Source organism: Chanos chanos, chromosome 9 (genome assembly GCF_902362185.1).
Source record: "Chanos chanos chromosome 9, fChaCha1.1, whole genome shotgun sequence".
NCBI lineage: Eukaryota > Metazoa > Chordata > Actinopteri > Gonorynchiformes > Chanidae > Chanos > Chanos chanos.
Window position 1 is genome coordinate 40,728,846 of NC_044503.1, and position 13,756 is coordinate 40,742,601.

Sequence of the window (13,756 nt, forward strand, 5' to 3'; positions counted from 1 at the left end):
TGCACAGGCAATCTCACTTACAGACAAAAACAATCACTGTCCTCCATCTCAGGAACTCTGCCTCCACCCCGCCTACCCCCACCCCCACCCCCACCCCACCCCACCCGTCCCCACCCATTCCCCCCCATATGTAACACCACCTCCAGCTACTGAATGCACTTCTTTTTTTTTGTTTTAAACATTACAGAGATCACATCTCCACACTTGCTCTACGCAAACACTTATTACATACACATTATACAAATCAGAGACAGACAGTCATACAGAGGGTTGCCTGGGTTACAGGGAAGGTAACTACTAACTGTTAGGGAGTTAGGTACAGTTATTAATGGGGTTGAATTACTAATACTCCTCTACTGATCCACAGGGTCAGCCAACGCTAGCTTAAATGCACATAACAGCAGGGGATCCTCTAGGATGGTAGAAGCCGAACACGTCCTTACGGGAAAAAAAAAAAAAACTAAACAAAAACAAAAACAGTTCCCTTCCTTCTGAGAAGTTTGAATGATGATTTTTGTTTCTATGATGAGTTTTTTTGTTTGTTTTGTTTTGATTATTTGTTTTTTTTTTTTACCTTAGAAGTTGGATGTTATTAGAGTAATCCGTGATGTTTTGACGGAGAAAAGGAAAAGAAAAAGCAATCCCTAAAACTCTAATATATAAGTCAGCGGCTAAATGAAGATACTGATACCAAGCCAAACTACTGTCTCTACTTTCAGCATGCAAATGCCTCATAACCCCATCTCACTACGGAAAAAGTCCTGTCCCAGTCTCATTATGAAGGGTACTCAGTGTCTATACTCCATCTGGAGGGTGGACGACTCGCTCTGTCCCTCCACCCTCTTACTGTGCGCCGGCACTGTTGTCGTAGCCAGTTTCGAACAAAGAGCCCTCACGCGTTTCAAGCCTATCAGTTTTCTCCGGCAATGCAGCTTGTGCCTCTCCAGCAGGGCGGCGTTCCAGAAACGCGAGGGGCAACGTTTACATGAGAAAGTTCCCCTGAACACGTGAGAGCCCCTGTGCGTTAGAGTTGAGAGGAATCTGCGGGACTGCCTCCCGCAAACGGGGCACCTCAAGCGGTCTTGGAGGCAAAGGGCTTTGGGACAGTGTTTGGCTGCTCTATGGACCTTAAGTGCCGCTCGTCTAGAAAAGCTAGCATGAGGACAAAGGGTACATGGGAACCGTTTGAGAGAGATCCGTACAGACAACAAAGTAATAAGTCTGAACCCTCCTACAGGACCCATTTCACACATAATGCTACTCCCTCCCCCACTTCCTCTCCTAATCCTCAAGAACGGAGCTACCCTTTTCCGGTATCTGCGTTGCCTCTTGCGAATTAGTCTCCTCCTCCTCCACTGTAGTTTTTTCCTTTTGATTTTCTGCCTTCCTCTCGCCAACAGACCCATATGCTCCCTTCCCAGTCTCGCCACTGCCTCATCCCATTTATAGCCTATCTTCTCTCTCCCGTTCCGCCTTTTTTTTTTTTTTCTTTTTGCGCCTCCTCAGGTCCTCCTCGGTTTGAAAGCTGTGATGGTGGTGATGATGATGATGATGATGGTGGTGATGCGGCTGGAGCTCATTTGGATGCTGGTGATGGTGATGGTGGTGCTGATGTGGCTCAGGTGGAGACAGTGCCAGTGGATGGACCGGTAAACCAGGGTTGAGAGAATGGGCATGAGGAGAATGGTACAAGGGCTCCCCCTTCACCCCAGAAGGTGGTTGCTGATGGTTGCTAAGGGAAGACATGGAGGAACTTGGGGGCAGAGGCTGAGAATAGGGGGAGGCATTGGAGGATGAAGGATGAGAGGTACTTGCATCTGGGACATAGAAGAGAGGAGAGTAGCCCGCTTGCGGCTGAGGAGGGGGCGGCTGGTGGCTTTGAAGAACGCTGCTGTGCGGCTGCTGTTCCCCATGTGATCCACCGGGGGGCGCCAGCTGAAGCAGCGCATTTGTGGCAGCCTCACTTTCAGACACAGGTCCTCCAACATTACTGCTGTTGTTTCCTTCCGTGCCACTGCTGCCCCCTTGTGGTGTTGTTTGACCAGTGCGAGCTAGGCCATGCTGGGAGAGCCTGTGTCTGGTCAGGCTGTTGGAATAAGCAAAAGCCTTTCCACAGACTTCACAGGAGAACAGTTTCTCTCCTCCACCCTCATGCACGGTCTGATGATGCGCAGTCAGGTGGAAGTGATGGCGGAAGGATTTCCAACATATGGCGCACGTATAGAGTCTGGGGGGAGGCTGAGTGTTTGACCCTTGGGGTTTGACATCTTGAGAGTACGAGTAGTAGGAAGAGCTTCCTTGGCCACCTTGGATCATGCTGCCACCAGCAGTAGATGGGTAATTGTTAAGGTTCTCGCCTCCCGGTGTCGTGGGCACTTCCTCCATTTCACCTTTCTGATGCAGCTTCCCATGTCTCTTAAGGCTCTGGGCATATCCAAAGTCCTTCCCACAAAGGAGGCATTTGTAGTTCTTCTCTCCAGAATGCACTGTGTGGTGTTTGGTGAGATGGAAGGCCTCTCGAAAATACTTGCCACACACAGTGCAGTGATGTGGCTTCTCTCCCGTGTGTATGCGATCGTGCCTACGTAAGGTCTCCCTTCTTGCGAACCCACGACCGCAGACACTGCACAAATATGGCCGCACTTCCCCGTTAGGACCGACCTCTCTCTGAGATGAACGTCTACGCTTGGGAGGCTCTGCACCAGGTGCAGCCGGATCCTTCTTCTTACGGGGTTTGCGCGGACGCTTTGGTTTCACTCCAGGTGTCTGCTGATTAGGCTGCTGACTGTGAGTCATCGAACTGCCCATCCCATCCTGACTGACACCGCTTCTGTAGGATTTGTCCATGCCAGATGTTGACGTGGGCCCTCCAGGTGATCCTAAAGGACCCAGACCGAGTCCACCTAGCAACCCACCAATGATGTCTCTTCGGTCATCTCCTCGATTCCCGCTGCTGTTGAGATCAGCAGTGATGGCAGAGATTGCGTTGTTAACAGAACTAGTGACATCATCTTCAGAATCATCCAGTAAAGAGGAGAGGGGGAGGTGGGGCTGCTGATGGTGGTGCGGCGGTTGGTTTTGGCTTTGAGGATGAGGATGAAGAGTTGGTGCCAGTGGTGCCTTCCTCAGTGCCGGGCCAGTAATCCCTCCACTACAGGAGGATGATCCGGGGTACATATTCCCTTGAGAGCGTTGATCTTTGTAATTATCAGGGTACCCTTCAGCCCGGTAGGAACCTGCATAACAAAATACACGTCAGTAATCAAAGGTATGTTTGCTTTCTAAATTGTCTATGTTCATTTGGACAACCTCGAAAGGAGATATCAAACACATGAGGTGATCTAAGACTACGCTAACAAGTTGTCTATGAGAATGTCCTATGCATGCTCTCCTTGATACACCTCAAAAATCAGATTCCTGGCCTTCATTCCGCATGAAACAAGTGACCCAAACAAAAGTCATCCAATCCAGTTTCCTCATAGACCATGCTTCCATTTCATGTGAGGTACTCACCTATTCCACTAGCCGGCATTTCATCACTGCCACTTCCAGGTTTATTGCTCTTACTGCTCACCATGGAGTTGCTGCTGTCACTCCTGGGTCTTGGTCCCCTTCCTGCCTTTCCACAGGTGCCCGAGGCTGCATGGTTCAGCAGAGAGGTGCTCTCCCGGAAACATCGGCCACAGGCCGGACAGCGGAAAGGCTTTTCCTCATGAATCTTCTCATGACGGGTGAGTGACTCACGTCGATTAAAAGCACGACTACAGGTGGAGCAGGCAAATGGCCGTGCCCCAGAGTGAATAACACCATGTTGGAGTAGATGACCTTTTTTCTTAAAACTCTTGCCACATTCAGAGCAGTTGAAAGTCTTCTCAGGACTCGGACACGAGGATGAGGCAGCACCTGAACTTGACTGAGAGTCTTGCCGGTCTTGTGTTGAGTGCGGAATGGTTGGATCAGAGGGATGTTGAACAGGATTTGAAACATTTGCTCTTGTTCCGCTCGTGCCTGCAGTGGTCGCCTCATGACTTCGCAAGTGCCTTCGGAGGCTAGAGAGTTGAGTGAAAGTCTTGCCACACTCTCCACAATGGTACAGGGGTTCAGCTTCAGACTGAGATGCAGAAGGTGGGATGCTGCCAAGATTGTCAGATTTGGAGAGGTGCGAGCCATTTGTCACCAAAACTGATGCTGAGGTTGATGAGGGAGCAGAAGAGGAAGACGACGAGACAACAGAAGAAGAGGACGTAGAAGAGGAATGGAGGGAAGGATTCTCTCCGCCTATACCCGACATACTGACGCCTCCGCCCCTGCCAACCAGGCCAGATGTGGGATCTTGCCCGAGTCCCCCTGCACTGCTACTGCTTGGATTGGGGTTTCCAGAACTGTGGTTATTACTGCTACTGCTACTGGTGCTACTGCTCTCAGACTTCCTCTGCGGCAAGTAGCCGGCCATTGCTTTCTTTCTCCTACCTCCTCCACTTCCCCCACTCTGTCCACCTGCACTGTCTCCTCCTTTCCCTTCATCCTTGGAGAGAGACAGATGCAACGGCAAAGGAAGAGGCAGACCAGGTTCTTGCTGCATCAGAGATGCAAGCTGGTTAGAGGACAGAACTGGGATCCCTTGGAAGTCAAAGCTGCTCAGAGAGGAGGGTTGGGAAGAGGAGTGAAGAGGGTGGTGTGGGTGGGTGTGAGGGTGAGATAAAGTGTGTGGCGGCAACTGTTGCTGCTGCGGAGGTGCCTGCTGAGGCTGTGGCTGGGGGTTTGAGTGACTATGTGTGTGCGAGGAGTGAAGAGCAGGGGGTGGAGCGAGGCCTGAACTTGTATCCCCTCCACTTTGGCCCAAACCCAAACTGAGATGGTTGTGGCTGCCTTGCTGAACTAAAAACTGCTCCAAGCTAGTGTTTGCTGGAACACCAGAAAGAAAGTACTGATTGGCTGCTAGCATGCAGCTAAACTGCTGATGTAAGCTTCGAGCATCTGACTGTGCTCCCACCAGTTGATGTCCAAGGGAGGTCACTGCACTGCTACTAGGAGGGTTATTGGAGGTGGAGACAGAGCTGGAAGGAGTTGGGGATGACGAAGATGGTCCCGCAGATGCCTGAGGAACAGAAAGGCCAGGATGTAAAGGTGGAGGTGGCGGCGGTGCGGACGAAACAATTCCACCAATTCCACCAGCGCTTCCTGCACTTCCACTGCCACCAGCAAAGTGATCAAACCGTCCCACTCCTGGATGCAGCTGCTCTTGTGCAAGTGCTGCCTCGGTGGGATGAAATGAGCGCAGAAACTGGGGGTACCCGCTGACGTGACTTCCGCTGCTGCTGCTGCTTCCAGACATTTTGCTTGACTTTCTTGAGCTCTGTGAAGATGAGGTTAGTGACTGTTGCTGCAGAGGCGGGGGAGGTGCGCTCATCTTAGCAAAAATCGACGCGGAATCCGAAAACGCACTGCTTCTGGATCCCTGGAGGTGACCCAAGCCGAGTCCTGACAAAAGCGCCCCAGAGGTTTCTGCTTGCTGCTGCTGCTGCTGCTGTAGCTGATGCTGGTGAAGCTGTACTTGCTGCTGGTGCTGTAGCTGTCGTTCTAAACCGAGACCTTTGAACTGATGGGCCTGGTGTCCGCTCAGCATCTCTATGATGTCCAAGTTGTATTTACCGAACTGGAACATTTCCCTGTCACTGGAACATGGGGGTGCGGGGGCCACACCTCCTGCTCCGGGAGCAGAGACAATGATCCCAGCACCACCCACTTAAAGTGTTGTGACTGGAAAAAGCAGAAACCGAAACTGAATGGAAAAAAGCCGTGCTGCTTCTGGAACTTTCTTTAGTTCTGCTGCTTTGGCTTCCTTAGAGGCTTCTGATTGTGACACTCTCTTTATCTGATCTTCAGTTTGATCTGCTTCTTGTGCAAAATAGCAGCTGCACACTGCTCCCAGGCTGCATCTACATGGTGCAGCCAGTGATGATATGAAAGGAGGACAGTTTTTCTCTTTATACAGATTGCAATGTCTGTATGATTTCTTTGCAAAAAAAAAAAAAATCCCCCAAAATTTGGGTAAATAGTTGTTTTGATTTCTTAGAGCAGACTTCAATAGTAATGTTCCATGATTACTACAGTCAGTCTGGAGCTTAAAAATCAGACTTTGTTGGCTTTCAGTATTTTGGTTTCACCAGTCATGCTTTTAAGAAGCATAATCATTTTTACTGTTCTTTTATCATTTCCTTAATTGCACATTCACCAACTCCTCTGTGATTAGGACGATGCCTTATTACAAACAGGGTTTAAGAGTTCATTCAAAATCACTAAATAGCTTTGTGGTGCTTTGATGTTTTTCATCAATTTTTTTTTCCTGTTTGACAGGACTTTTAAGTGCTGCTGTAACTCTTATCTTTTTTTTCTTTTTTGCTGTGATGTGGCAAATTAATTGCCAAATTCATCAGCTTGATTATATTTGCAAGTTCATAACCACTTTTATGTTTCAGCCGATTCCTCTTCAAGTGCCATCAGTGTTGTGGGGTTTTTTTTTGTGGGGGGGTGTTTTTTTGTTTGTTTTGGGGGTTTTTTTTTATAACAGCCGACGACTGTTGGTTTTCTAGGTCATTGAGGTCCAAATGAATTCACATCTTTGTGTCCATATATCAGTAAGTTCGCTTTTGACATTTCCCATTTTTCTGAAGCAGTGTTCTCTCTCACTGTCAGAGGGGTGAGGCTGCGTTCTGCCTCTCTTCTTATCTTCTCACTGGATCAAAAAAAAAAAGGCAAGACAAAATGTCGAATTTGTTAATTCCAAACATATTTACAGTACAATACATTCACTTTGGTGCCTGCAGTGTTATAATTTACTAATTATTTTTAAACAAATATAAAAATTAGCATTCTTAAAGGAATTGTCTATGATGGTAACTGTTAATATTGTGCTCTTTATTAATTTTATATTCACAGCCAAGAGGCTTCCCTTAAAAGCAACCTGGAACCTACAAGTGCATACTCAACTTCTTATTAAAATGTTCGGTGGAACTAGGAAAATGCATTGATATTAGAAACTATATCACTTCAATTAACCGTTCATTTCAACGGGACTTAAAAAGAACGTGCTACAATTAATGCCGTCTGTTTTTATTGTTATTGCCAAAAAGATTTTTCTAGACCGTTCATCAAATAATTTTTTAATAAGGTGTCTTATTGTCACTGGCCAAGATCATATGACTCATTAGATGCAAGATTTATACGGTAACGTGTCAACAGATTCTAAAAGGAGAGTTTGGCAGTAATTGAAAACTATTATTCGAAGTTGAAAGGAGGCTGAGAATCCATTCAAAAAATAATATTATTTAAACAAATCCTACGTATTGCAGCATCTCTTAAAGTTCATCAAGACTTCACCGTTCAATTCGAACAGTTGCCGCTGTCTGAAAACTGAATTGGACTGGAGCGCGAGACGTGGAATCCACTGGAGAAGAGTTGTATTTTCGAATAATAATTGCATCTGCCGACTGCAGCGCATCCCACGGAAAAAAAGGAATGTGTATATCATGACGCGCAGGATAAAAAAAAGCTTCCGACAAAAAAATAAATAATGCACGGTACCAGCTATCGGCCGTGCAAAACGATATCTCAAAATAAGTGACTGATACTCGAGTGTTCTTGCTCGGGGAAAATGTAGCATGCAAAAACAGCTGGCTAATACCGTGTAGCTGCAAGGCTGGCTAGAACAAGAACATAGCAAGTCTATTTTAGCTTGCTGGGCATTGCACAAGTTATACGGAGAAAGGCTTTATGCAACACGATATGCAAAATCACATCTACCGCGCCTCACGCTTGCTTTAAAAAAAGAGCTGGGAAATGCAACATCATAAAAAAAACAATTCCACAACAATGAAATAGGCCATTTTACCTATGCATCCATTTTTAGCCAAGGCAAGATGAACGAGGCCTGTTACTCCCCTCCCTCTCTCCCTCATCTGTCCATCTCTCACTGCGTGCTGTTTTCGTGCCCGTTAGCTTTTTTGCTAGCTACTATTAGCACACCCCATTTTCACCGTAACCCTGCTAAGCTAAGATGATACCATCTGTCGCTGCTATTTATCCCTACTTACAGTTATACTAGTTTTTGCTCTATGTTGAACCAAATCAATTCCCAATCAAGACCGATAAAATGTTGAATTTCAGTCAGCTAAATTATTTTGGACGGTCTATGTTGGGGTTTTTTTGCAAGGGGCGCGTGACGTGTGCCCACTTCACATCGGTCGTTTCCGGCCCCACTGTGAACACTTCCGGCCAGCTCGCGACCCCGGTGTTTGTGTTTTCAGCGTATTTCGGATCAGACGCGTCCGTATTTCTCAGCTGTGAGGGCTCTGGTGAGGTTGTTTATCTGTTGTAATTGCGACTGTGACTTTTGATCGAGGATGCAGAAGATCGTTTTACTCAGTCCCGAAGCTTTGCTGTTATGTGTACTTGTCAGACAAATTTTAAGAGCCATAGTCCGCTCTCTGCAGCAATGACAAGTAGCCCCAAGGCTACGAGTACCATTCATGAATTTTTACAACAATATCTTTTTGATGGATATAGTAACATTGAGAGGAACTGTCTAGTTAGTCTCTTAGCAGTGGCTCGATTTGATCTTTGCTGCGTTAGATCTGAAAACATAGGGGCCATTTTATTACATTCTGACTGATCATACTCAGTACCCATGTCCGCGTCAAAATGGCCGCCTCACCGCTGGATTCCTTAGACGACAGTATACACCGAACTAACAGGTCATAACTGTAAATGTAAATTATATATATATATATATATATATATATATATATATATATATATATATATATATAATGGTTGTTACATGATACTGCACACTGTGTACATATGCTTGAATGTGTCTGCCCGAATAAAGTTTGAACGATTCCAGTACTTAAGAGTGTGGGTGTGATTTTTCAAGACGCAGCGCTTTAATCAAATGAGTTTATTATACAGAGGACAAATTCGAAATTTTATTACAATGGCATTCAAGGAGGGAAGAAGGACACCGGTAAGAAAGTTCAGATTTAGAATAAATTTAGAGGAAACAAACTGAAACAGCTGTGATCATTTGAAAATGACACAGTAAAGTGATTCAGTGATGTTTGGGTGGCCCAGTTTAAATCGGTCATTCACGTCCTGTGTGCATCTATTACACGTCAATCTAGGCTTTTGTTTTGGTAACATTTAATATACCAGACATCTCGCATAACCGCAACATAGCCTATATTTAACATGTCCCCAAAGGTTTGGACCGTGGCCGATACGTGCTTGTTGCCATGGTGACATGAACAGGTTCGGATTGTACTAAGCTCATGAAACGAAAATCCATTTGAAAAAAAAGAAAGAAATCACGGTTTTATATATCAGGGTTTTTCCAAACTGATCATTGAAAGATGTAATAATTATTTTAATGTGCTATGGCTTGTGAGTACAAAACCAAAAAACAAAAAAAAAACAGGTGTTGCTACAGACATTCAATGACATGAGAGAAAGGCTAGAAATTTTATTCACTGTTCTTATAGTCCCTGAAAGAAAACATTCAAATAGTTAAAATTCCATTTAATCAACCTAAGATGAAACATTCAGATACATACACACCAACATGTTCTCACGTTATGACATCATTGAGCAACCCACTGTGAGGTAATATCACAATGGACTGTGACATCAGCAAGCTTTTTAATGTTGTTTTTCTATGTCGTCACACTAGATCATAACCGATGCATTTCCTCTCGGGCGAAGAATGCATCGAAAAAACGTACGAGAGATGTGTGGTTTATGGCAGGGGGTGCACAAGTCCGAGCCTTAAACGCCAAAGTCCTGACCCTTTTTTCGCCCTCACCTCAGAATTAGAGGCTTCTTCTCAGAAGGGGGGGGGGGGGGTTGGGTGCAGACGCTTGTAATCCTCAGCCAATTGGAGCCTCTACTGTATGGCTGATTGGTAAAGCAGTCAGACTTTGGCCGTCTGGGACTGGACTTACTCACCACCACTGTCTAAGAGTGTTGTGCTTCTATGTGCTATCGAGAATATTTTTAAAAAAGATATGAAAAGAAAAGAACCCCCCCCCCAAAAAAAAAAACCCAAACAAACAAAAAGATTAAATTTCATGATAAAGGTATAAGATATCTAAAAACAAGTGTACACTGAAAAATTCACAGAAGGGAAAAAACGTCACCATCATAAGTATAAGATAATCAGTAATCATAACAACAACAAGAATAAGTATCATCAGGAACCATAATATCAATAACTGTCATAGTAAATGACAATAACAAACAGGCATGTAGAAGAGAGCTTATAGGAAGATTGTCTGAAAGCTGTGTGTGTGTGTGTGTGTCTTGTGTGTGAGTGTGTGTGTGTTTTCACCGACACCCCTCCTGCAGTCTAAAGTTAAGAGGGTTAATTAGTATCCTGCAGCCAAATAATAACACACTCTTTTCTCACGGTCTCACTCTACCAAAGCTTTTCTACCATTACCACCACATGTCACTGTTCCTGTCTCATCTCGTGGTAGGCACCGAGACCACACAACCACAGCCCCTGTCGTAGATGCTGAGGTTTTCTTTTTCTTTTTTTTTTTCTAAATGTTATGAATAGTAGTATTATTATTATTATTATTATTTTACGGTTACTGCTAAAAAGAACTGCTCCTTTTACCCCTGTGGTCTGTATCTCAAATGATAACTTCTCTCTCGCTCGCTTCCAAGTCGTACACTTATTGTGCTCTTCTCCCTCTCTCTCTCTCTCTCTCTCTCTCTCTCTCTCTCTCTCTCCCTCTCTCTCTCTCTCTCTCTCTAAACCACAGGTTAGTGTGTTTGCCATTATCAGCATATTCCCAATATCAGTGACTATCATTCCTTAAAACGTAACCATAAGAATAAGCTATAGGTAGTATAACAGATCACAAACACACATGGAAGTGTATAGCCCTTAGTACAGATTAGAGTTATTGATTATGGTGATATTGGTAATGATGTCCTATCCGTTTCCGAGCACGACTGTTGCTATGGAGCAAAGGTAAACATAACCACTCCTAATCTGGCCCTTTAATTCACAGCATCCACCCCCCCCCCAAAAAAAAACCAGGGTCAACTCATGGCTTCAAGGTGGAGACCCCCCCCCCCCCCCCCAGGATATTGATAAGAACTCAAATAAAACCTATCACAGCAGACCTGTTGCCAGTGAGTGTGAATTTCTTGACGCTACCCCTCCCCCCTCCTCACTTGCCTTCCAAACTAAAGTACTTTTAACTGTTTTTCCAGTCAAAGAAATAAACAGGCAGGAGGAAGAAGCTAGGCTAGCAGAAACACAGCCCCCCAGGAATGCAGTCCGGTCGTCTTCTTCAGTTCAGCCAACGATCTGCTCATCCATCCCTGAACACGGGCACCGTCTCAATCACCGGCTCAGAGTCCAAGCGGAAGTGCCACAGGCTGCGAAAAATGAGTCTCCCCCCCCCCCCCCCCCCCCCCCAACTGGAGGCTGGAGAGTTATGATTGTCAGATACGATCCCGTTGATTGTTTGCCCCCCCCCAACCCTCCCCCCCACCCCCCCGGTCTTTTCTAGAATGGCTTTTATTGGCTCTTTCACATAACCAGTCTGCTTTCTCCAGGGAAATGCTGAGTGTTCATTGGTGGAAAAACATCGATGTTCCGTACGGAGCCAACGGCAGAGGCCTGAGCAGCGGCCTGCGTCCTTTTGTTTGTTTGTTTGTTTGTTTGTTTGTTTTACATTGTGCATTTGTCCCAGAAAGCAATTTTGAACGAAGACAAAAAAAAAAAAAAACACCTCGACGTGCATCTCAAACGTTCATTTCCTGTTTGTGGTCAGTGGCTCTGTCCTCAGAAAAGAGTGTTGAGTCAGTCTCGGATGCACTATGATTGAAAGCAGTTACTGAGTGCAAACCCACCTTTCATTTAAGCAGTTATTGAGTTGTAGTTAAGATGTAAATACTGTCACATCCTTCATTATTTGGCAGTGGTTTACTCAGTGGTCAAACCTTTTGTCAATTTCAACTGTGAATTTGAAGAACGGCTTTTAATTCCTTGTTTATGCTAGTCATTAGTGGTTTCCCGGTGGTGCTTTTTACTTATTTATGTATTTATTTATTTTAGGTTTTTTTTGTAAATAAAGTTCCTCTCTTCATAGCAGCTTCACGATCTCACGGCAATGGCTCGCGATCTCACGGCAATCTCCTTCAAGTTTCAATGGGGACCTTTTATGCAAATTGATATGCAAGCTTGTCCAATCAAGTTTATGAGTCGCCTTTGCCTCCTTTCCTCTCATTGGTTATAGTATTCCATTGGTCCATGGGTATATGGCTCTAAAGTGGCTTTTTCAGTTACGTATGTGTTACAGAGATAGTTTTTGTTTAATAAACCACAACAATAAGAATTATGTCTGTGTTTTCTTCTAGTTATTATATCCATGTATTTATTAGTTTGTTTATCCTATCTAACACTGTTCAATGTGGTGAATTATCGTCAAACCGTAGCACAAATACAGAATTATATAAATGGAAACTTTGATAATATTTATGGCTGCTATGTCACAAACATAAAAATCACAAGAACTTTGAAGCTTTTTTTTTTCTCTATTAAACTTGACGTCTTTTAGACCGTTTAATCTAATTTTACTCTCTAAAACACTCTTAATATTTACATCGCTTCTCTACAGGCTGTTTTTCACTCTACCCCTCCATCTGTCATTCTATCTGTCCATCTCAGCACCGTCTGCTCTGCCACCCTCTCTCTCTCTCTCTCTCTTTCTTTCTGTTTCTCTCCTCTCACACATCTCTTTCACCTTCACACATGCTGAATCTCCCTCTTCTCTTCCTCTCCCTCCTCTCTCTCTCTCTTCCTCTCTTCCTCTCTCTCTCTCTCTCTCTCTCTCTCTTCCTCTCTCACCTTCCCCCATTATCCTCTCGCTGTCTCACTCTCTCCACCACCCTCTCTCACTTTTCTCTCTCATTATCACCCTTTCTTCCTCTCCCTCCCTCTCTCCCTCCCTCTCTCCCCCGTCTTCTCTCGCTCTCTCATTCACACGGTCACTTCATTCTTACTGCCTGTTCTGACACCCTGGTTTCCGCCGACCCCTCCCCCGCCGCCTGTCCCCCCTCCCCCGGGAATAAAGTGAAGCTGCTCGATGGTGTTCTGCCTCTTAGCCGCGAACGCTAACCGCCTGGCGCTGTGTCCGCCGAGGGTTCCCGTTCCCATGACAACCCCGGTGCCCGGCATGTCTCCCCAGCCCATCCCTCCGACGCCGCCCCCGCCAAGGTGACCCGCGTTCCGCTCCTGCTCCCGCCCGGACGTCGGGTGCGAGTTCATCTTGATCATGTGATGTCGGTCCAGGGAAGGCGTGGTGCACACGTTCTGCTGCGATTGGGCCTTCTGGTGACGAGGCAACGTGGGCACGCCCACTCCCACGCCCATGCCCATGCTGCCGATCCCGCTGCTGCTGCTTCCATAATCGGACATGCCCATCCCGGGACCGCCGCCCCCTCCTCCGTAATCGACCACGCCCATCGACGAACCTCCGCCAACCTGTTCCTCCAGGTGGTCTGGCGACATTAGCAGCCTCTCTCTGGACTTGCGCAAGGTGTTCTGGGCGTTGGAGTTTTTGGCTGTGGCAGCAGCCATGGCTTTGTAGTACTGGTGCTGCTGGTTCTTGGAGAGACGGGACAGGGTGTTTCCATCACCCAGGGCGAGGAGCTGATCCGTCGACTTGACGCGACGCGGCGG

The 13,756-nt window shown here is 46.0% G+C and overlaps 2 protein-coding genes across 2 annotated transcripts in view; both read right to left on the reverse strand.

The window, feature by feature from the left end:
• Nucleotides 1-236: 236 nt before the first annotated feature.
• On the reverse strand, nucleotides 237-5,726 carry LOC115820041 (sal-like protein 3). The gene is given in 3 exon segments (XM_030783475.1): nucleotides 237-1,487; nucleotides 1,489-3,236; nucleotides 3,514-5,726. Coding segments are annotated over 3 exon segments (4,599 nt in total). The 5' UTR covers nucleotides 5,666-5,726; the 3' UTR covers nucleotides 237-788.
• A 7,328-nt stretch (nucleotides 5,727-13,054) lies between these two features.
• shisa7a (shisa family member 7a) overlaps nucleotides 13,055-13,756 on the reverse strand; it is a 6,153-nt gene continuing 5,451 nt past the window's right edge. Inside the window, exon 5 of the mRNA XM_030785590.1 lies at nucleotides 13,055-13,756. This exon is cut by the window's right edge and continues 254 nt beyond it. Coding sequence (XP_030641450.1) covers nucleotides 13,055-13,756 — 702 coding nt within the window.